At 34.9% G+C, this 18549-nt stretch overlaps 1 protein-coding gene across 1 annotated transcript in view; it reads left to right on the forward strand.

The window, feature by feature from the left end:
* The window catches only part of MYO9A (myosin IXA), a 272260-nt gene that overhangs the window by 41107 nt on the left and 212604 nt on the right, over window positions 1-18549 (forward strand). The window contains exons 5-7 of the mRNA XM_036734161.1: window positions 1496-1552; window positions 7228-7325; window positions 9614-9740. Of these exons, the coding sequence (XP_036590056.1) occupies window positions 1496-1552; window positions 7228-7325; window positions 9614-9740 (282 nt within the window). The remainder of the gene's footprint in view (window positions 1-1495; window positions 1553-7227; window positions 7326-9613; window positions 9741-18549) is intronic.

Below are 18549 nucleotides of genomic sequence, written 5' to 3' on the forward strand. Positions count from 1 at the left end.
CAACATATTTTTGATCTCTTAGGTTTAGTTTCTGAAATAAGACAATTCATATTATTTACTCTTGCACATTTTTACATAGAAAAGGATTTTTATGTGTTATGGTTTTATTATCTGTGTAACTTTATAATGAAACAACAAACTATTTATACAGAGTAGACTCTTGGTGGAAAAATCTCCACTCCCCTATGTAGTTTGAATGTTGTTACTAATGATGTTACTAATAATCTTTTGCCAAGTTTTCATGTAAAATGTGATTCACATATTTAAAAGTCTGTAGTATCTAATTCCTTGCATGATTTCATGATGGCTTAACTATTTTTCTTTATCTACGCGATTATATACATATACATATATGCACATATATACATATAGTATCTACTAACTTGTGTGCGTATATGTAGATATATAAACATATTACTTTGTAGCATGATTAGCTTAACAAAGTAACAAGTCTACTGCTAAGTCAAAATGAAATCCATCAATTATAAGGCATTTAGAAGTTTTAGATAATTCTCTGAAATTGTTTTTTACCAGAGCAGATTTAAACAGTTTTTTCCCAGCAGAATAATTGCAAAGATTCTCATGTATGACTTTTCTTTATTATAGGTTAGTTAAAATACTTAAATAAATTTAATAAATGTTAATAAATTTGATGTTTCACTCTTTATGATAGTAATGTTAGTAGATCATTGATCCATGCATGTTGGAGGTAAAATAAACATTTCTTTGTTTAAAAATCCTAATAAAAAGAAAGATTAATGTTTTCATGCTTAAAGTTTTATTAATATGAGTAATGTTAGGGATCTGTAAGGAAAAGCTTACTATAAATTAAAAGAGTAATTACCTCCAGAGCAAATAGCCTATTTTGGTAGTACTTAGACATTTAAGGATGTAGTTACAGTAAGGCAAGTAGCAGGTCAAGTATTCTTCAAAATATTGTATGTTGTATTACTGATATCAATTTAAAAATATCTATTTTAGCATGGTCCACTGTAACTTTGAAGTGTATTACATTCCTAGTAATACTTTTGGCTTTTTTGTTAAATAAAATTAAGTGGTATTTTTTTTGGAAGTTCATAATTCCATTTCTGGGGCAGTCATTCTCTGGATTCCTTAAATAAACCATTTGGATTATGGCTTTAGCAGTTAAGTCCTTTATTTATTACTTATTCTTTTTAGAGATAAACTTCCCCCAAAATGAGTTAATCTTTGACATCCCTGAGCCTATTGTAATTAAAAAAAAATGTAAAAAAAACTATCTTCCTGTTATCTCTTATTTGGACAGACTGTAACTTAAGTATGTTTATATGAAAATCAGAGAAGAGGAAGTATTGATAATCCTAGTGGATGATTTCCCAGAATATTTCTTAAATTTCTCCTTTACTCTTATTGTGCAAAATCAGTTGCTAGTAGCTGTGCTACATACTTAATTAATTTAAAAGGTCGTCAGGAAAGTTTGTTGTACTTTACCTAACTGGATTTGCCTTACTTTCAGATGACAAAGAAACCCCTCAGACAGAGCTGGGATGATTATTACTATGACTCTGAGCCGGTCAGTACAAGTACATAGCTAGTCTGTGTTGCTGGTGAAGGGTATTACCTTGCTCATTTGATTATCATCCATCTCAAAACTTTGGGAAATCAACATATAAAGTCAGAACTAGAACAATTACTGTTAGTTTAGACTACTTGATTGTATATGGTTGGTTGAAATTATACCAATAATAACCTATTTGTATTTTCTTGGTTAATTAATTCCGAAAGCTAGGATTCAGTCTAGATTCAAGAGGAATATTGATTTTTGTAAAATTGCATTTGAAGACCAAGGTCCTGAATTTTTAAGGATTAAAGATGATCTGAAAGTCACTATATTTTATGATGGTGGGGCTTTAAAAATTTAATTTAATGAATGTTTCTACAAACTTGATCAATTTTAATTTTTGAATCATTCAATCTAATGGAAAGTGAATTTAGTCAAATCATAACAAGATTCAAGTAATTTATTTAATTACTACTAGTTTATTTCCCCCTTTAAAATAAAGGTTACTTCAAGTGAAATATACCAGGTGGGTTCAACAACCCTGTGCTTAAATTTTTAATCTGGTTTCTCATCAGGACTTTTTTTGAGAACAGATTTATGAATTATTTTTAATAGAACACATCTTCATATATGGATAGTGATTAGATTTAATGTGTTAAAATATAAGGATCCTTTAGTCTTAGGTTTTCTAAAAACCAGACTCAAAACATTTTTTGATCCTGTATATTTTTCAATTCTTTTTTTAAGATTTATTTATTTTTAGTTTCCAACATTCACTTCCATAAGATTTTGAGTTCCAAATTTTCTCTCCATCTATTTTTCAATTCTGAGAGAAAATAATTGTATATATCTTTCAAATTTTAGTGAAATTTCAGAACACAGCCCTGAAGAAATTACAGTGAACTGACAGTACCCATAGTTTTTTGGCCTCTGAGTATAAACAAAGTAATTCTTTAAACTTAGCATATTTATTATATCAACTGAGGGCTAATAGCTACAGCATAAAATTGATGAAGAAAGGAATAAGTAATACTGTTCTTTTTCCTGACAGGACTTAAAATAAGATCTTTTTAGTTAACATGCTCCTAGATATTCATTCATCTGTGTTCTGTGTCCTTTCTTTTTTCTTTGCTCTAGAATGCATTGATTTATTTTTGGTTGTTTGTAGTTTATTTCAAAGACTTAAAAAGTAATTCCAGTCTTGGCACATTTTATGGAGAAAAGAAAATGTTTATTTTATTACTGTTTCTGAAATATTTAATATTGATTTCTGAAAGGATTAAAAGATTCAGTGTGTTAAGTCAGATGGTAATAGGGCTTATTTAAAGCTATTTACCAACTTTTCTAATATATTCTGACAAACCTTAGTAGAAATTTTGACAACTTATACTAAGTTCCATTTAGAGTAAGCAAACAGTGCTAAAAATTATTCCGAGTGAGAGAGTACATGTGTCATTTTTTCAGTGAGGAAATCATAAAAACTCATTGTTTAGGTGTTTTATTTTATTTTGGACTTGTTCTGTGATTTCATTGGTATTGGGAACCTCCATGTGAGAGAAAGCCAGATGAGAAAACTCTCTACCAATATAGGTCTTTACCTTCTTTGTAGTTTATACTCTAAGCAGGTTGCCTATGGGAATGAAAGGTCAAATAACTTGTCCTGGGTCCCACAGTCAGTATGTGTCAGGTACTGGAATTGAACTTAACATCTTTTCTCAGTGGGAGACTCTATAGGTTCCCAATTCACCATGCTAACTGCCCTTAGTTTTCTGATTGACTTATTTTTTTCCATTAATTTAAACTAACTGGGGACAGAATGAATAGATGAAAAATCCAAATTACAAAAAGATTTTTAAATAATTATGTTGTATGAAGATCAAATAAAAAAAAAACTAGATTAACAAAGTACTGTTGAGTAGAGGTTCTTCCAGTGGTTTTAATTAGCTTATCAATCATCTGTAGAAGAGTATTTCTAAAGTACTTCAAAGCTATTCTCTGAAGGTAGTGTGATGTGTTGATCTCAGGGAGTTCCCTAGACCTTTTGGGGGGATCATTGGGGTCAAAACTATTTTCATAATACTTAGTTGTTATTTTTCTGTTAAAAATTCTTCTCATTTCTGATTTACCTATCTGCATGAGTCTGGGTTTTCTTAATATGCTTAAACCAAAACAACATTGCAACAGGTTGAATGCAGAAGCAGATATTCTATAGCCCTCATAGGCTAGAAAGTCAAAAACAGAGTGCCTCTCCTCAAAGTGCTGACATTCTGAGTGGGAGGAAATGGAAACAACTGCCTGTATACAAGATAGAAGAGTGTGTGTGTGTGTGTGTGTGTGTGTGTACACCATGTACATACACCCATTTATGGGGTAGAGAGAGAGAGAAAATCTCATTGGGAAGGCATTAAAAGGAAGAGGGCATAGAAAGGCCTCCAGTGCAAGGTGTGATTTGTGCTATGTCTTGAAATGAGCCAGAAGAGCCAGAAGATAAAGGTAAAGAGAAGGAGCATTACAGGCATGAGAGCCAATGAAAAGACGGGAGTCAGGAGATGGAGTGTAATGTGGAAAGAGCAGCTCGAATGCCAATGCCTCTAGATTATGGAGTCCATGGAGATGGAGGGAAGTGTAAAAAGACTGCAAAGGTAGGAAGGCACCAGGTTGATATGGGTTTTAGGATTTAGAGAGGAAAGTGACATTAGAGATCATCTTCTAGTCCCTCTCATCTGACAGATGCGAAAGCAAAACAGTTTTGATTAAAAAACGGATCTCTTTGGGGACTTGGAAGGATAGTTATTGGAAGATGTTGCCTGTGTAATAAGTGTTTTTTGGTGAATGTTTGTGACATAAAACATTAAGTGGAAATGTTGGTAACGTGCTATGTAATTGTAACGTGCTATGTAATCATAGCTGTTATTCATGAATCTGTCAGCATTCAGCATTAGATCCAGTAATTTCAAAAGTAGATTAAAATGGTTGATCTAAATTTCTACCACAAAGTTCTGGGTTGAACTTTAGCAAGATTTGTCATTGATTTTTTTTCTTTATTAGTTCTATTTCTTTAATTATCACTAATGTTTTGGTTGCTACCCTCAGCTCTTACGAATGAAAATTCATTTGTAGTTTCAAAATATAGCTTTTAAAGAACTAGAATTTAGCATTCCACATAATGTGGTTTGTCTGAAATTAAATAGAAACTCTAAAATTCCCTAGGAGATTTGGGGTTCCTTTCTTTCTAATAGACACATTGAAATTCCAAAGTCTAAGAAAGGTTGTTGGATTAAATAAAATTAACATATTTCCTCCATTTACAAAGTTGTCATTTTTTAAAATTTATTTTTATCTCAGTAAATAGGACTTAGAAAGACTGCTGTGTCTCAGGATTTATTGGAGAAGTGAGTGGGATAAAGGCTACTTATTTGAATATGATTGTCATTTATGTGACACTGTATGTTAATAAATGTTGCACTTGCTGTATGTACATTTTTAACTCTGCTGCTTGTGAATTTGAAAACATTGATATACTGTCAATTGTCAGTCTTCTAGGAAATGAGCACTTCCTTTATAAAAATTAAGATTAAAGCGTTTTTCTCTATTAAAATACTGCTATTTCTTTTTGTTGTTTTTAAGATAAAAATGAGAACAAATGAAAGTTCATAGAATTAAAGAGTTAGAGCTAGAAGAAATCTTAGAGGTTGTCTAGTTGAATCTTCTGATTTTATGGATGAGGAAACTGCTGACTGTTGAACTTAAGTGATAAATGTCAAGTGATTCTGGACCTGCAGAGCTGTAGCATTATATATATGTCTTTTCCTAGAAAAATAGAATCTTAGAGTTGGAAGAACCTTTAGAGGTCATCAAAGCTAACCATCTGTTAATATAAAGAATTTTTCCAGTCTTCATCAGTATATTTCTGTTGAGATCATGGGGTAGTAATATCAGTTATCTTTTGAGAATATGGAATAAATAGTATAGCCTTAACTTTTGATCTTTTCTACTACAATAAAAAAGAGAGAGAGAGAGAGAGAGAGAGATGAGAATAATGTTAAAAAAATAGATTTACTACTAATTGTGATGTGGAATTTGTTCACTGAGATCATTATGTTTCCAAGGCATTAAATTGCAAGTAACTAATAGCTATGATAATGGAAATACTAAGATTTTGTTTTGTTTTGTTTAAATTAGTATCACAGGTATATGATATACTTTTGGGATCCTATTATATACTTCTTATTCCAATAGAATTTTTTTGGACTTCCATTTAAAATCATGAGTTAAAAGACTTAGCTGAAAGTCAAGAAGTTCCTAGTGAACCATATTATGCAAAGTAATCATTACATATAAAATGATAAATGATATAACTTTAGTTAAGAGAAATTACATGTGTTTATGTACTTTAACAAAATAATACCTATTTCCTTCTTTGTCACCTTTCTGCCCTTTTAAATAGTTGGTATGTTTATTAAATTTCGTTTCTCGCATTTTGAAAGTAAGCCTGTTCGTATATGTTCTTTTTCTTCTTCCTTCATTCTACATTGCTTTATATTAATATTCCCATATTTGTTTGCAATCTTCACATGTATGTTAGGTCATCAGTATTCATTTACTTTGATTTTCACTATTCAGTCATTTTGATTAAAAAATGAAATCAACAAGCCAAAGGATCTTTATCTCTCCCATTCTGCTTATGCCATTGGAAGCATATATTTTTCATTTGCATGATTCAGGAAAATATTTACTTATAAAATTAGAGATCTTCACATAGGAGTTTCTGAGATGAAAAAGTATGTTCTAAGTTTCCCATTAAAGTAGCCAAGTAACATTTTTTTTCATTTCTGTTTTTTACTTGAACAGATAGTTTTCAGTTTAAAAAATCATCTTTGAGGGAAGTGTGAAGTTCTTCAAGAATTATGAGGAAAGTGAAACACTTGAATTCTTAAGAAATCAATAATTTTCTGTAGTGTATTTACAACCTCACATATATAGATAGGGTTTTCCCCCCAGAGATTTAAAACATTTTAAACATGCCACTCATTCTTGGAGTCAGATCTCCAAGTATTTAGTTGAACAATTATGTGCATTGTTATGGCAAAATAAATTCCTAAATTTATTCTTAATTTTCCAGAGTAGGATAATTTCTAATAATGAAGCTATTCTAAGATAAAATCATTGGATTAATTTGTTACAAAGAAACAGCTTTGATCAACTTAGAATAAATTTCTTTTTTATTGCCTAGGAGAGTTAAATGGAAATATTGAACTAACGAATAATAATTTTTATGGGACTATAGACTGTTTCTTAGTTCCCACATTTAGATATATGTCATTTGAAAATTACTGTAGTTCACACATTGTTACTCATTCTTCATTTGGTTGCCCGGTTACATGAGGAGCCCAGAAAGAAATATTGGATTAACTAAACAGTGTACTGTGTCATTGATACTGGCACATAAATATAAGTGATGCCTTTAGATTGAAGGAGAGCATTTACACTTGTTCAAAATCAACCTAAATGTCAAAATACTTTCAAAGAGAGCTCTCAATACTGTGAACATCCTTTGTCTCTGATTCGTGAGAAGCAAAATAACGAGAGCAGCACATTGATTGTTTGGATGCAAACATCTGGCTGTGCTTCGATCAGGTGAGCGGCAGGTACGCTTAACCTTGGTTCCTTCTGCCTTGAACCAGCAGGATTGCTCCACTGTCGATGGAGAGGATTTGAAGCATGATTTTGAACGATTACAGCTGGCAATGGAAATGGTGGGATTTCTTCCCAAGACCCGTAGACAGTGAGTTCACTTGATAAATTCTCTTAAACAAACTTTACTGTCTTTCTCTCTTTAGAAGCAGTGTTACTAAGTACCTTTGAAAAATATGTCATTCTGGACTACTGGTACCAAAATAGTGCAAATTAGGTTCAGTTTGCAATTGCAAAGAAGCAAAGAAGTATTAGAGTAGTGTTAAGTTTATTTGGAGGTAATTAGGGAAAGATTCTTTGAAAAGGTGCATTTTGAATAGGATTTTTGAAGGATGCAAGAAAAATGAAATGAAATCCTATGGAGAAAGTGTTTAGCAGACTTTGCAGTAACCTATTGCAGAAGTTCAGGAAAGAGGTATAATTAGGGTACAAGGGTGTTAGCAATAATACGGAGAAGAGGAAACATAAAAGAATGATTAAAGGGGATAGACTTGATAAGACAACAATTTTATATAAGGAGTTAATGATGTGGATGATTCATAGATAGCACCAAAGTTTCAAACATGAAAAACTGGATGAATTGTGGTGCTGTGACAGAAATGGGAATAGGTTTTGGGTAAAGATAATTAGCTCATTTTGAGATGTATTGTACTTGAAGTGTTGGCACAATATGCAAACTGAGATGTCTTGATAATTGAAAATGTGGGTCTGGAGTTCAGGAAAAGAATCCAGTTTAGAGACATGGATTTGGCAATCACAATGGAAGCTCTGGGGTTGAATGAGATTGCCTTGATTAGAAGGGAGAGAGAAGAGGGCCTTTAGGGGATATCCATCTTAAGGAGTTGGGAAGAAGACAAGGAGTCAGTAAAAGACAGAGAAGTCTCAGTTAGGAGGAGAACCATGAGAATATAGTGTCTTTGTAAGTCAAAGGCAAAAAGAACATCTGATGGGAAATCTGGCATGTGGCATCCAGTAAATTGAGGCATTAAAAGCATGGAAAAGCAACATTTCGGATTTGGAGGTAGAGGACCTGAATTCAAATTCCATATATATCATTCACTTAGTTCACGGGAAGAGTCAACGCCCTGACCTTCAGAGCAAACACAAACAGAAATTACTAGTAGCAATTATATAAACAGAGCAAATAACACAGATCAGCAGGCAGGGTTTCTGTTTGTCCATAGCGGCACATATATAGTTACCAGAGAGAGAGAAGCACCACCATCTAGGTTTTCAAAGCCAGGGGGCTCCTTAATGGCTACCCAGAGACTCATCTGGCTACATCACATGAACACTCTTCTCGTGAGTAAGCCCCAAATGTCAACCTCTGAGTGGGTTCAGAGGGGTCAGAGGGCATCATAACCCTTGTGACCCAGGCTCATGTGACTCAGACTTCCATGTGACTTAAGCAGGTCATATGGGCCTATTAATGGATGGGAAAGATCTTCCCATCAAGCAAAAAAATACATTAACAATCCAGTACCTTGAGGTCTGGTTTTCCTGAGCAACTATGCAATTGGCCTTGGCTTTCATGAAAGTCTTTATAATTGGGTACAGCAGGAAAAGATTGTTGAGTCAGAAGATAGGGAATCTGGGTTCTGCCCCCCAAGGTTTCTCAGATTGTCAAGTGCTGCAGCTACTTTTTGACTTCCTTGTTACCTCTGGTCAGCCTAATAGTTTGATTTTTCTTTTTATTTCTTTTTCCTATACTGTATTTTTCACTTTCCCTAAGCTTCTACTCTTCCCCTCTACACCAAACCACACAGAAGTTAGAAGTCTTTCTTTTTACCCATTACCTATTATGGATATAACATTGCCCACTTTCCTTTCTTTTTTCTTTCCTTTCCTCCTGTTCCCTGTAGGACATTTCCCCTACAATAGGTAGCAGTGCAGCAAGAGGATGTGCAAGAGTACATATATAATTAGAAATGGATCATCAACATTCTGACATCAGAATTTATGCCTTTCTTTTATCTTTCACAATAGACATTGAACAGGGTTTTCAAATGTTAGCTAAACAGGGTGCCATGTTGTAAATGATTTGATTTGATTTTTACCAGTCCAGAAATCTAATAAGTCTGTTTTATGGAGATGTTATTTCTCTCTGACACCATATTTGTTAAAAACACCCCAAATCCCAAATCTGTGCTCTTCATGTAAGACAACATGTGTCTGAACATTGTGTATTATAAGAAATCACACCAAAGGTATTTCATTCATTTTTTTTTACTGGAAATCAAGTTTTAAAATTTGTCCTAGGTTGTTTTATTTGGTCTAAAATTTAAATGAAATAGACTTGTATTTTGGAGGGGAGGGCCTGGTTTTTAGAAAAATACTTCATGATCAAAACTTATGTGTATATCATTTTTGTTTTTATAGGATTTTCTCTCTTCTCTCAGCGATATTACATTTGGGTAATATCTGTTATAAAAAGAAGACATATCGAGATGACTCCATAGATATCTGTAATCCTGAAGTACTGCCTATTGTCTCAGAATTGCTAGAAGTGAGTGCTGGGAATGTTTCTACAATGATTACATGCTGGGTGGAAAGCAGCCATTTTTTTTTTCAGAAATGTTCATTTCCATAAGTATTTAGTATTTCAGAACTGCTTTAAAAGAACACATAGACATACCTTGCCCCAACTCATAGTATACACTAAAGGAAAATGTTAGAACAAAAACCAAGTTGCTGGAGTCTCAAATGCTTTTTCCACCTAGAAGCCTTTAATTCTCAGGAAAAAAAATACTCAGAAGGCTGGCTTTGGCAAAGTTATATATTCACAAAAGGTGCCCACCTGTTTGTTCTCTCTGGCTTTTTTCTATTCTACACAAGCCCTTTTTTCACTTTACAGGCTAAATGTAGAGTTGATACGTCCTATGAATTGCTGCTTTCCCCTCAGAAACTTTTTAGTGGCAGCTACTCTGCTTGGCTAGAGCGGCTAGGTGGAGCGTGGAGCATAAGGTCTATAGTCAGATAGACCTGACTTCAGATCTGTCCTCAAGATACTTACTAAGCTGTGTGAGTTTGGGTAAGTCATTTAACCTCTATTTGCCTCAGTTCCTCATCTGAAAAATGGGAACACACTGGAGAAGGAAAACCACGTCATTATTTTTCCAAGAAAACCCCAAATGAGGTCACAAAAAGTCTGAAGGGACTGAATAACAGTAGTACTTGGGCAGAGGAGGTAGAAATGGGTTTAGATTATAAAGCTGTTGAGGATATGTAAAGACTGTAGGGGCCTCAGTGCAGTGGTGGCTCTCCTGGAATTCCTAACCACATAGACATAGGAAGCTTTTGGGACAGTTTCCCCCTTAATGTGAAAACTGTTGCTTTGAGGTAGCAGAAATGAGGATTGGGATTACCACTATTAAGATTTTATAGTTTTAGGTATGTAATAAACATTTTTAACTTTTTTATTCTGAATTTTTGGCTCATCAACATGACATCGTACATTTTAAAATTTGTTCCATAGAATTAACTCTTTCCCCACCCAAGTTTTACTTTGCTGAACTAGTCAGTAACTTTTAGCAAGATATTCCTGTAGTTCTAATTGGCTAATAAACTTTGTGCTTTAGTTGCTGCTGAAGAATAGATATACACTTAGGAAATTGTCCTTGGCCTACTTTTTCTTTTGACTCTTGCTAATCACTTTAAAACAAAGTGGGTGTGGTTTTTCTTTTACCCAATTTGGTTTCATAGACTGTTGAAAGATAAAATTTGGAGATATAGTCAGTTAAATTAAAAATTAAGTGATTGTGTTGGGATATCTACTGCTATTAAACCTTTTTTACAGCTGGGAATTGAAATTTGAGCTGAAACAAGTATTTATTAGCTTTCCTACTGTGTGCAATATACTTGGCATGCGGTTTGAATTACTCCCCACCCTCCAAAAATGTCCCTTCAAGATGCATTTGGTATAATAAAGATAGCATTAGAACTTATGTAGCCTTACAAGAAGATTCAGTAGACAATCATCTGGAGTAATTGTGTTCTAGGTATCAGGAATGCCTTCACGTTGTGAACTTAGTGACACCTGGGATCATTTGACTAGAATGAAGAGGCCAGGAAGAGAGGTTAGAGTTAGATTTTTTGAAGCTTTTGAAGCAGATAAGGTATGGCACAAGACTTTTTAAATACAATAGAAATCCTACTAGATTTGGAGTAAGAATGTGTGAATTTTTGTTTTTTTAAATTAAATTTTACTTTTAGAAACTCATTCTATCCTTCCCATTTCTCTCCTTCTGCCTCCCTACCCTGCTTTGCCCCTGCTAATCGAGGAAGTAAGAAAAACAAAACCCCTGTTACAAATCTCAAAGTTACAAAGTCAAGCAAAACAAATTCTTGTATTGGACATATCCAAAAGAAGAGTCTCCATCTGTACTCTTGAGTCCCTTACTTCTCAGTTAGGGGTAGGTAAAATGTTTCATCTAGAGTCCTCTGGAATTATGCTTGGTTATTTTTTTGACCAGAGTTCTAAGACTTTAAGGGGTGTTGGTCTATATAGTATTGCTATTATTATATAAAATATTTTCCTGATTCTGTTCACTTTACTCTGCATCAGTTCATACATGTCTTTCCGTGTGTCTTGGAAACCATCCCATTTATCATTTCTTGTAGTATAATAGTATTCCATAACATTCATATATCATAACTTGTTCAACCATTGCACAATTGATGGGTACCCCCTCAGTTTCCAATATTTTACCACTGCAAAAAGAGCTGTTATAAATATTTTTTGTGCATTTGAGTCCTTTTCTTCCTTGTTTGAGCTCTTTATTGATCTGCTCATGATATTACTGGGTCAAAGGGTATACACAGTTTAATAATTTGAACATAGTTCCAAATCTCTTTCCAATGCACTTATTCTCTCACAGGTCCTCCCAACATCTGTCATTTTCCCTTCCCCCCACCCCCCCATCTATTGGGTGTGAGGTGAGTTTGAACAGGAGTCTTTTATTATGCATTTCTCTAGCAAAAGATGTGAATTTGATTCCTGGTTCTGCTGCTTTTTACTCGAGGAACTGGGCAAGTCACTTCACACTCTGGGCCTCTGTTTTTCGTCCTTACAATTAGATCATCTGACTAGATTTTTCTAAAGTCTTTTCTAACTCTTTATCATCCTAAGTTCGCAAGTGATCCTGACTGTAGACATGAAAGTGGTTGGGACTTGAAGTAGATTTTGACAAGTACAATTTAAATTGATAGAAGGGAAGAAAGAATGAATTGTAGACAGGGAGAATAGTATGAAGTATGAACAATGCCTCTGCTTGGAGAATCTGAGCTTTACTTGCTAGCCCCTACTCCTCCCATGGCTCTTTCTCTTTATCTCTTTATTCCTGACTGGCCACATAGGAGCAAACCATCCCCAACTTTCTGCTCCTGTTCTCTCATCCTCATCCTTTTCAACCCTATTCCACCCCACTCCAACCCTGCTTAGTCCTACTGTTGTGCCCTTTGAGCTTCCCATCCGTAGTAAACCAACTTTATTCTGGACCTCTTTCTCTCACAGTCCTTCCATCTACTAGGCTTCACTGAGACCTGACTCATTGTATACCATGCTGTCCTCTCTACAGCATTAATTGGACCTTCACTGGTACTCCCTGACACACTGATCCCAAAAGAGGAGTTGGAATACTTCTTGATCCTCACTGCCCCTTCAGTCTCACCCTTTACTTCCATCATTAAGCATCCTTTTTTTTTCTTTGAAGTCTGTACAGTCAAAGCATTCCACTTAGTCCAAATTATGGCAGCTCTAGCATACCAGTCTCTCTCCCTCTCCTTCCTTTCTTAAGGAGTTCAACACCTGGTTTATCACATTTGCTTCCTCCCCAGAATCTGCTATTAAACTAGGGGACTTTAATATTCATTTGACATTTGGTATTTTCCCACTTAAACTTCTTAGCCTAACCTTCTAATCCCTTAGCCTCCTTAAATCCCTGTGGCCAAGTCCTTTCACTGTCCTGGTAGTCACACGCCAAATATCACCATTACTTGAAGTATGTTCCCACATTCCTGATTAGGAAATAGGACATTGCCTTATCCTACCACAACTTCCTGTCATTCTACCCTCTGCCTCATTTCTTCAAAACTTATTTTCCCTGATTGAGACCACCAGTCCCCTTACTCTGACCCCTCCATATTTTCTCAGGCCATTGCCCCTGCTCTAATGTCATTTTCTTCCCTTTCTAATCTCAACCCCCAATTTTTCATTTTTAACTCTTCATTGTCCACTGCCCTTGAATTCCTTGCCCCCATACCAAAGCTCATCTGTTGCCAAGTTTCACCTGTAGATTACAACCTCTATTTGACTCTTCTATTTCTGCATACAAACTGCTGGAAAAAGTCTCATGACTTTGCTGACTAGGTATATTAAAAATTCATGTTATCCAGTCTTAATGGGACCTTCCCTGCAGCAAGGCAGTCCTTTCATTCCTCCCTAATTGAGGAATTTTACTCTCCACAGAAGCTGTTTCAAACCTTATCTTCTCTCCTCTAGTGCACCACACTTCTTCACCCTCTCTCTCAGCTGAGGACATTACATTTAATTTTTACTCAGAAAATTGAGGTCATTAAACTTGAGCTTCCCCATTTTTCATTCTCATCATCTCAGAACTTCTTTTTTAATTATCTTCCATTCTCTCCTCCTTCTCCCTGGTGGCTCTTTTGCTTTTCAAAGCCAATGCCCCACTATCCATGCTTGAACATATGTACCTTCCTGTCTTCTCTAGCAGATTGCATCTTCAGTCATCCCCCTTTTTCTCTAATTTTTAACCTTTCCCTTCCTAAAAAAAAACCCAACAATGTCCATTGGCCTCTTCTGTCCCTTTTCTCAGCCAGACTCCTTGAAAAAGCTGTCTGTTATTGTTGTAACAATTCAGGTAGCACCTGCTGTGGGGGTGATAAACCAACACAAGGCCCACAACAGGAAGGCTGCCAGCACAGGTTCTTTTGATCTGTTTTACTAAGGAAAGCAACATTAAGGGGTTAACAATCTTATTTCAATCCAACATACAAATATCATTCACTTAGTTCATTGGAAAAAGCCAGCACCCTGAACTTCAGAGCAAATACAGATAAATTATAAACATACATTATAAACAGACCAAATAACAATTCATAGTTAGCAAGAAACCATCAACATCTGCCGGGAGGCTCTTATAGCAGCTGCCCAGAGTCCCACACCAACACTCCTCCAGGAGTGAGAGCCTCTAGCAAGTAACAATGTTCTCTCATTTTATACAGTCTTTGGAAGTGATCAGACATCATCTGAGCCACCAGAATTTAGGCACATACTATTGGCTCTGGTCTTAGCAACTCCCCTTAGGGCCCTGGGGGCTTCACGCCCACATAGGCTTAGCATCTAGTAAATAAGAGTTTGGGCCTGGGACTTTGCACGTAGTAAGGCTCAGTCAAAGACACTAAATTAATTTTGCATTCTAAAACAGTAAAAAAAGTCCCAACTTAATTGCAAATAGTTATCTGCTTCTACTTTCTCTCCTTTTAACACTACAACCTTTTTAACTACAACCTTTTGTAACTGCATCATTTAAATGAAACTGCTTTCTGCAAAGTTACCAGTAATCTTTTATTTGCCATATCTGAAAGTCTTTTCTCACTCCTCGTTGTTCTCAGCTTGTCTCTGTTGCACTTGGTACTGTTGACTTCTCTCTCTCTTTCCCTCTTTCTCTCTTCCCCCCACCCCCCTTCCAGATTTTTTGTGACTCTACTCTCTCCTGCTTCTCCTTCTTGTCTGGCCACTTCTTCTCAGTACCCTTTGCTAGCTCATCATCCATACCATGCCTACCAACTGGAGGTGTTTCCCTACAGTTCTGTCCTAGGCAATCTTCTTTTCTCTTTCTATGTACTCTTTCTTAGTAACCTTGTATTAAGTATTATCAAGTTATAATCTCTTCTGAATATAATGGGAAGTTTCACCATCCAGTTTTTTTTATGGTATATTCCTCCTTAGTATCTGAAATCCATGAATGGTTAGCTTATTTAAGAGCATGGTTCTAATGAAATTACATAATATATTTTCAGTTTCTCTTTAACATTAATGGGTATTCTCTGAATAACTTGACATCAACTGGTCATCTCCTTGGGGCATCCCATTTATCACAGCAAGACCTGGGCAGTATACATGGCTCAGGGAAATAAGATACTTCACTCAAGATAGTACATAGTATTCAGCCTGCTAATGGTTCCAAAATGTCAGAATGACACTAAAACTTCATAGAAAATTCCACCTTTGAAGTTTCGTTCACATATATTAAATGCTCTTTCAAGTTTCATTTTCCTAATTTGTAAAATAAAAGGTTTGTACTAAATGATCTCTAAGGTCCCTTCTATCTTTGACATCGTGTGATTTTACCCAGTCTTTGCAAAGCATCATATTTTGTGTTAGGGAATTTATACAATTCAGTATAGACATTGTTTGTAACCTTATGGAACTTAATAGAGCTCTGTCTCTGCCACAAATGGTGGTGATAGTTGCTGAGCAGAATGCAAGTTCAGAGTATAACCCTAACTTGTCCTTAGTGTAATTTATTATAGATCTGCAGTCTGTCACATTTTCTAAGCTCTTTAAGTGATTTACATTTCAACTGATAAATATTTATGTAATTTTCTAAATTTAAATATATTCATGAATGTATGTTTCATTAAAAGAGATAAATTACATGCCCAAATATAAAAGGTAATACATTTCTGTTTGAATTTTAACACTTTTTATTATGAATTTTACATCATTACAGTTTTGATTGCGTTGAGGGAGAGCAAGACTACTTCTGTGAAGTACATGATCCAAAGCTTACTTGTATTTGGCTTTGGAGAGTTATTTGTGTGCCTTCACTTAAATGTGGGCGTGCCTCCTATCATGGGAATTTGCTTCCATTAAAATCAGGAAACCCTAATATGAAGACTTTTAGGAGGGGCAGCAAACTGTCCTGTTTGCCAGGTCCCAAATCCCTAGTGCATGCTCTGTGTTTAAGTGGACAGTGTCATCTGACAGTTCAGCCAAGGTTAGCAAAACTTAGATAGATAGATTCTTGTAAGCCTCTGCAGGATAAGGTATAAAGTTAGAGAATTCAAAGAATATGTATATTTGGTTGTTAGCATTTTATTCCATGCTTAGCTTTCCTTTTTTCATTAAAATACAAAGAATTTTTTCTCACAGACACCATTTCCTGTTTGTAGGCTGTGACTGTGGGGTTGATAGATGTTTTCCGTGTTTTCACACCTGTTAGCGTTTGTTCTGTCTCACCTTCACTTTTTCTCTTCGTATTCAGACATATTTTTTCTTTCATCACTTGGCTGGGTCATATTATATACTTCAAATCATAAGAAGTAGAGATGTAATAAATTTTTGGTTTTTTTGTTTATTTTTTAATTTTTTTTAAGGGAAAAGAGAGCTGTTGATATTTAAAAATTTAAACCTGTTCTCACTGTGTCCCTTACTGATACTGTGAGCAGCCCCTAGGAGCAGGGGGTCACCAAGCTGTCCAAGGATTGGTGAGCTGGCTCAGGTTATTAAAACAGTCAGTTAAAGCTGTTGTGCTGAACGGTGTTGGGGTCAGGCCCACAAGTGGCCTCTGAATATCTATGAGAGGGGTGACCAGAAGCCTAAAGAAAAATGAGACAAAAACATTTTTATGAATGTAACTGTCAACATCTATTATTTGCATATGGTAAAATAATACAAAAGGATGTGTATATTAATTTTAACATGACATGATTGTTTTTGAACTTTTTTCTGGCTTTCGTTCCTGTTATTCCCATGGTGCTAGTAATTTGTAGCCTTTTGATTCAACTTTCTTTACATAGCTTCATGTAACTTCAAATAATTCATTTAATTCTTGATGTTTAGTTTCTTATGAGGCAGTGATGTTCCATTAAATTGATGTACATTCCATTCCATTTATGTTCAGTCTTTTGTGAATCCTTCCAATAGAATTTTCTTTTAATTTTTTACTATTATAAGTGGTGCTGGATTAACATGTATTTTTTAAGATTCTAAATTGACCACAAATTTGTTTAGTAGGAATTTATGCAGTACTGTTGCCTGCATATTGTATTTGTTTCTTATTTATAGATCTGATTCAAGGAGCCAAGTTATCTAACTGGGCTATTTTCTTTTTATAAGGCAAGTTGGAACTTAGGTATTAGACTCGGGAAATAGAATGCCCGATTTTTGTTAGTTTTTCTTTAAAAATGCCCCTGAAATACAATGAATAACCTGTAGGATATTCATGTTATTGTTACCTGATGTGCTGAACTTAAATAAAACTCTGGAATAGTGGAAAGAGGCTTCCAATAAGATTCTATAATACCACTGAATTTCCACAGAACAAAAATTTTTTCTGGTTTGGGCCTAGTTTCTTTAGGTAAATAAATCATTTCCCCATTGAGTTGTAAATACAAAGTTATAAACTTAGAAAAAATCTTAATTGTGTTTTTGATTTTTCTTTTCACCAACTCACCTCTCTTTCCCCCCCTAAATGTGTTATATTTGTTCATATTTGAAAATACATATATAATTTTAGTAGGTATCATCACTTAGGACCACCAGAGTGACTTAAGGAGCTTTCATTCTAATGTTGAGATGTACCATATACACAATTAAGAAAATGCAAATTATATATTAAGTAGTGAAAAGTAATTTTGAGGGTTAGTTTAGTAACTGGGGGATCAGGAAATGACCTTATAGGAATTGGTACTTGAACTGTTTTTTTTCTGGTTTTTTTTTTTAATGGAGCTATAATATATATGAGGTGAAATTGAAGGAAGGATATGTTACAGACATGGTGACCCATTTGTGCAAATAGACAAAGGTAGTGAATGGAATGATATGTACTGGGAATAGATGGCAGTTTAATTTGACTGGAACAGAATGATGAAGGCAAATAATGAAACAAGACAAGAAAGTGAGGTAGAAGGTAGACTGTGACGTGATTTAGATGGCAAGCTGAGGATTTTGTATTATGCTAGAATCAATAGAGAGCCAATTAGAATTTTTACATAGAGGAATGACACAGTCGTATCTGTGTTTAAGGAATATCCATCTGGGTGCTGAATAGAGAATGGATTGGAGAAGGTAAAGAATGGAGTCAAAAAGTCCATTTAGCAGGCTATACAGTTGCCTGTCAGAGAAAGGGATGATGCTAGAAACGTGGAGGGATTGGATCAAATAACTTTTCAGCTAATTGTGTGAGGAGAATGAGGGAAAGAAGAATCAAATGTGATTATGAGACTGTGAATCTGCTTGGCTGGAATTTTTTTTTTTATTGTGGTGCCATAATAGCAGTGGGAAAAGT

The sequence above is a fragment of the Trichosurus vulpecula genome, chromosome 8 (genome assembly GCF_011100635.1).
Source record: "Trichosurus vulpecula isolate mTriVul1 chromosome 8, mTriVul1.pri, whole genome shotgun sequence".
Lineage (NCBI taxonomy): Eukaryota > Metazoa > Chordata > Mammalia > Diprotodontia > Phalangeridae > Trichosurus > Trichosurus vulpecula.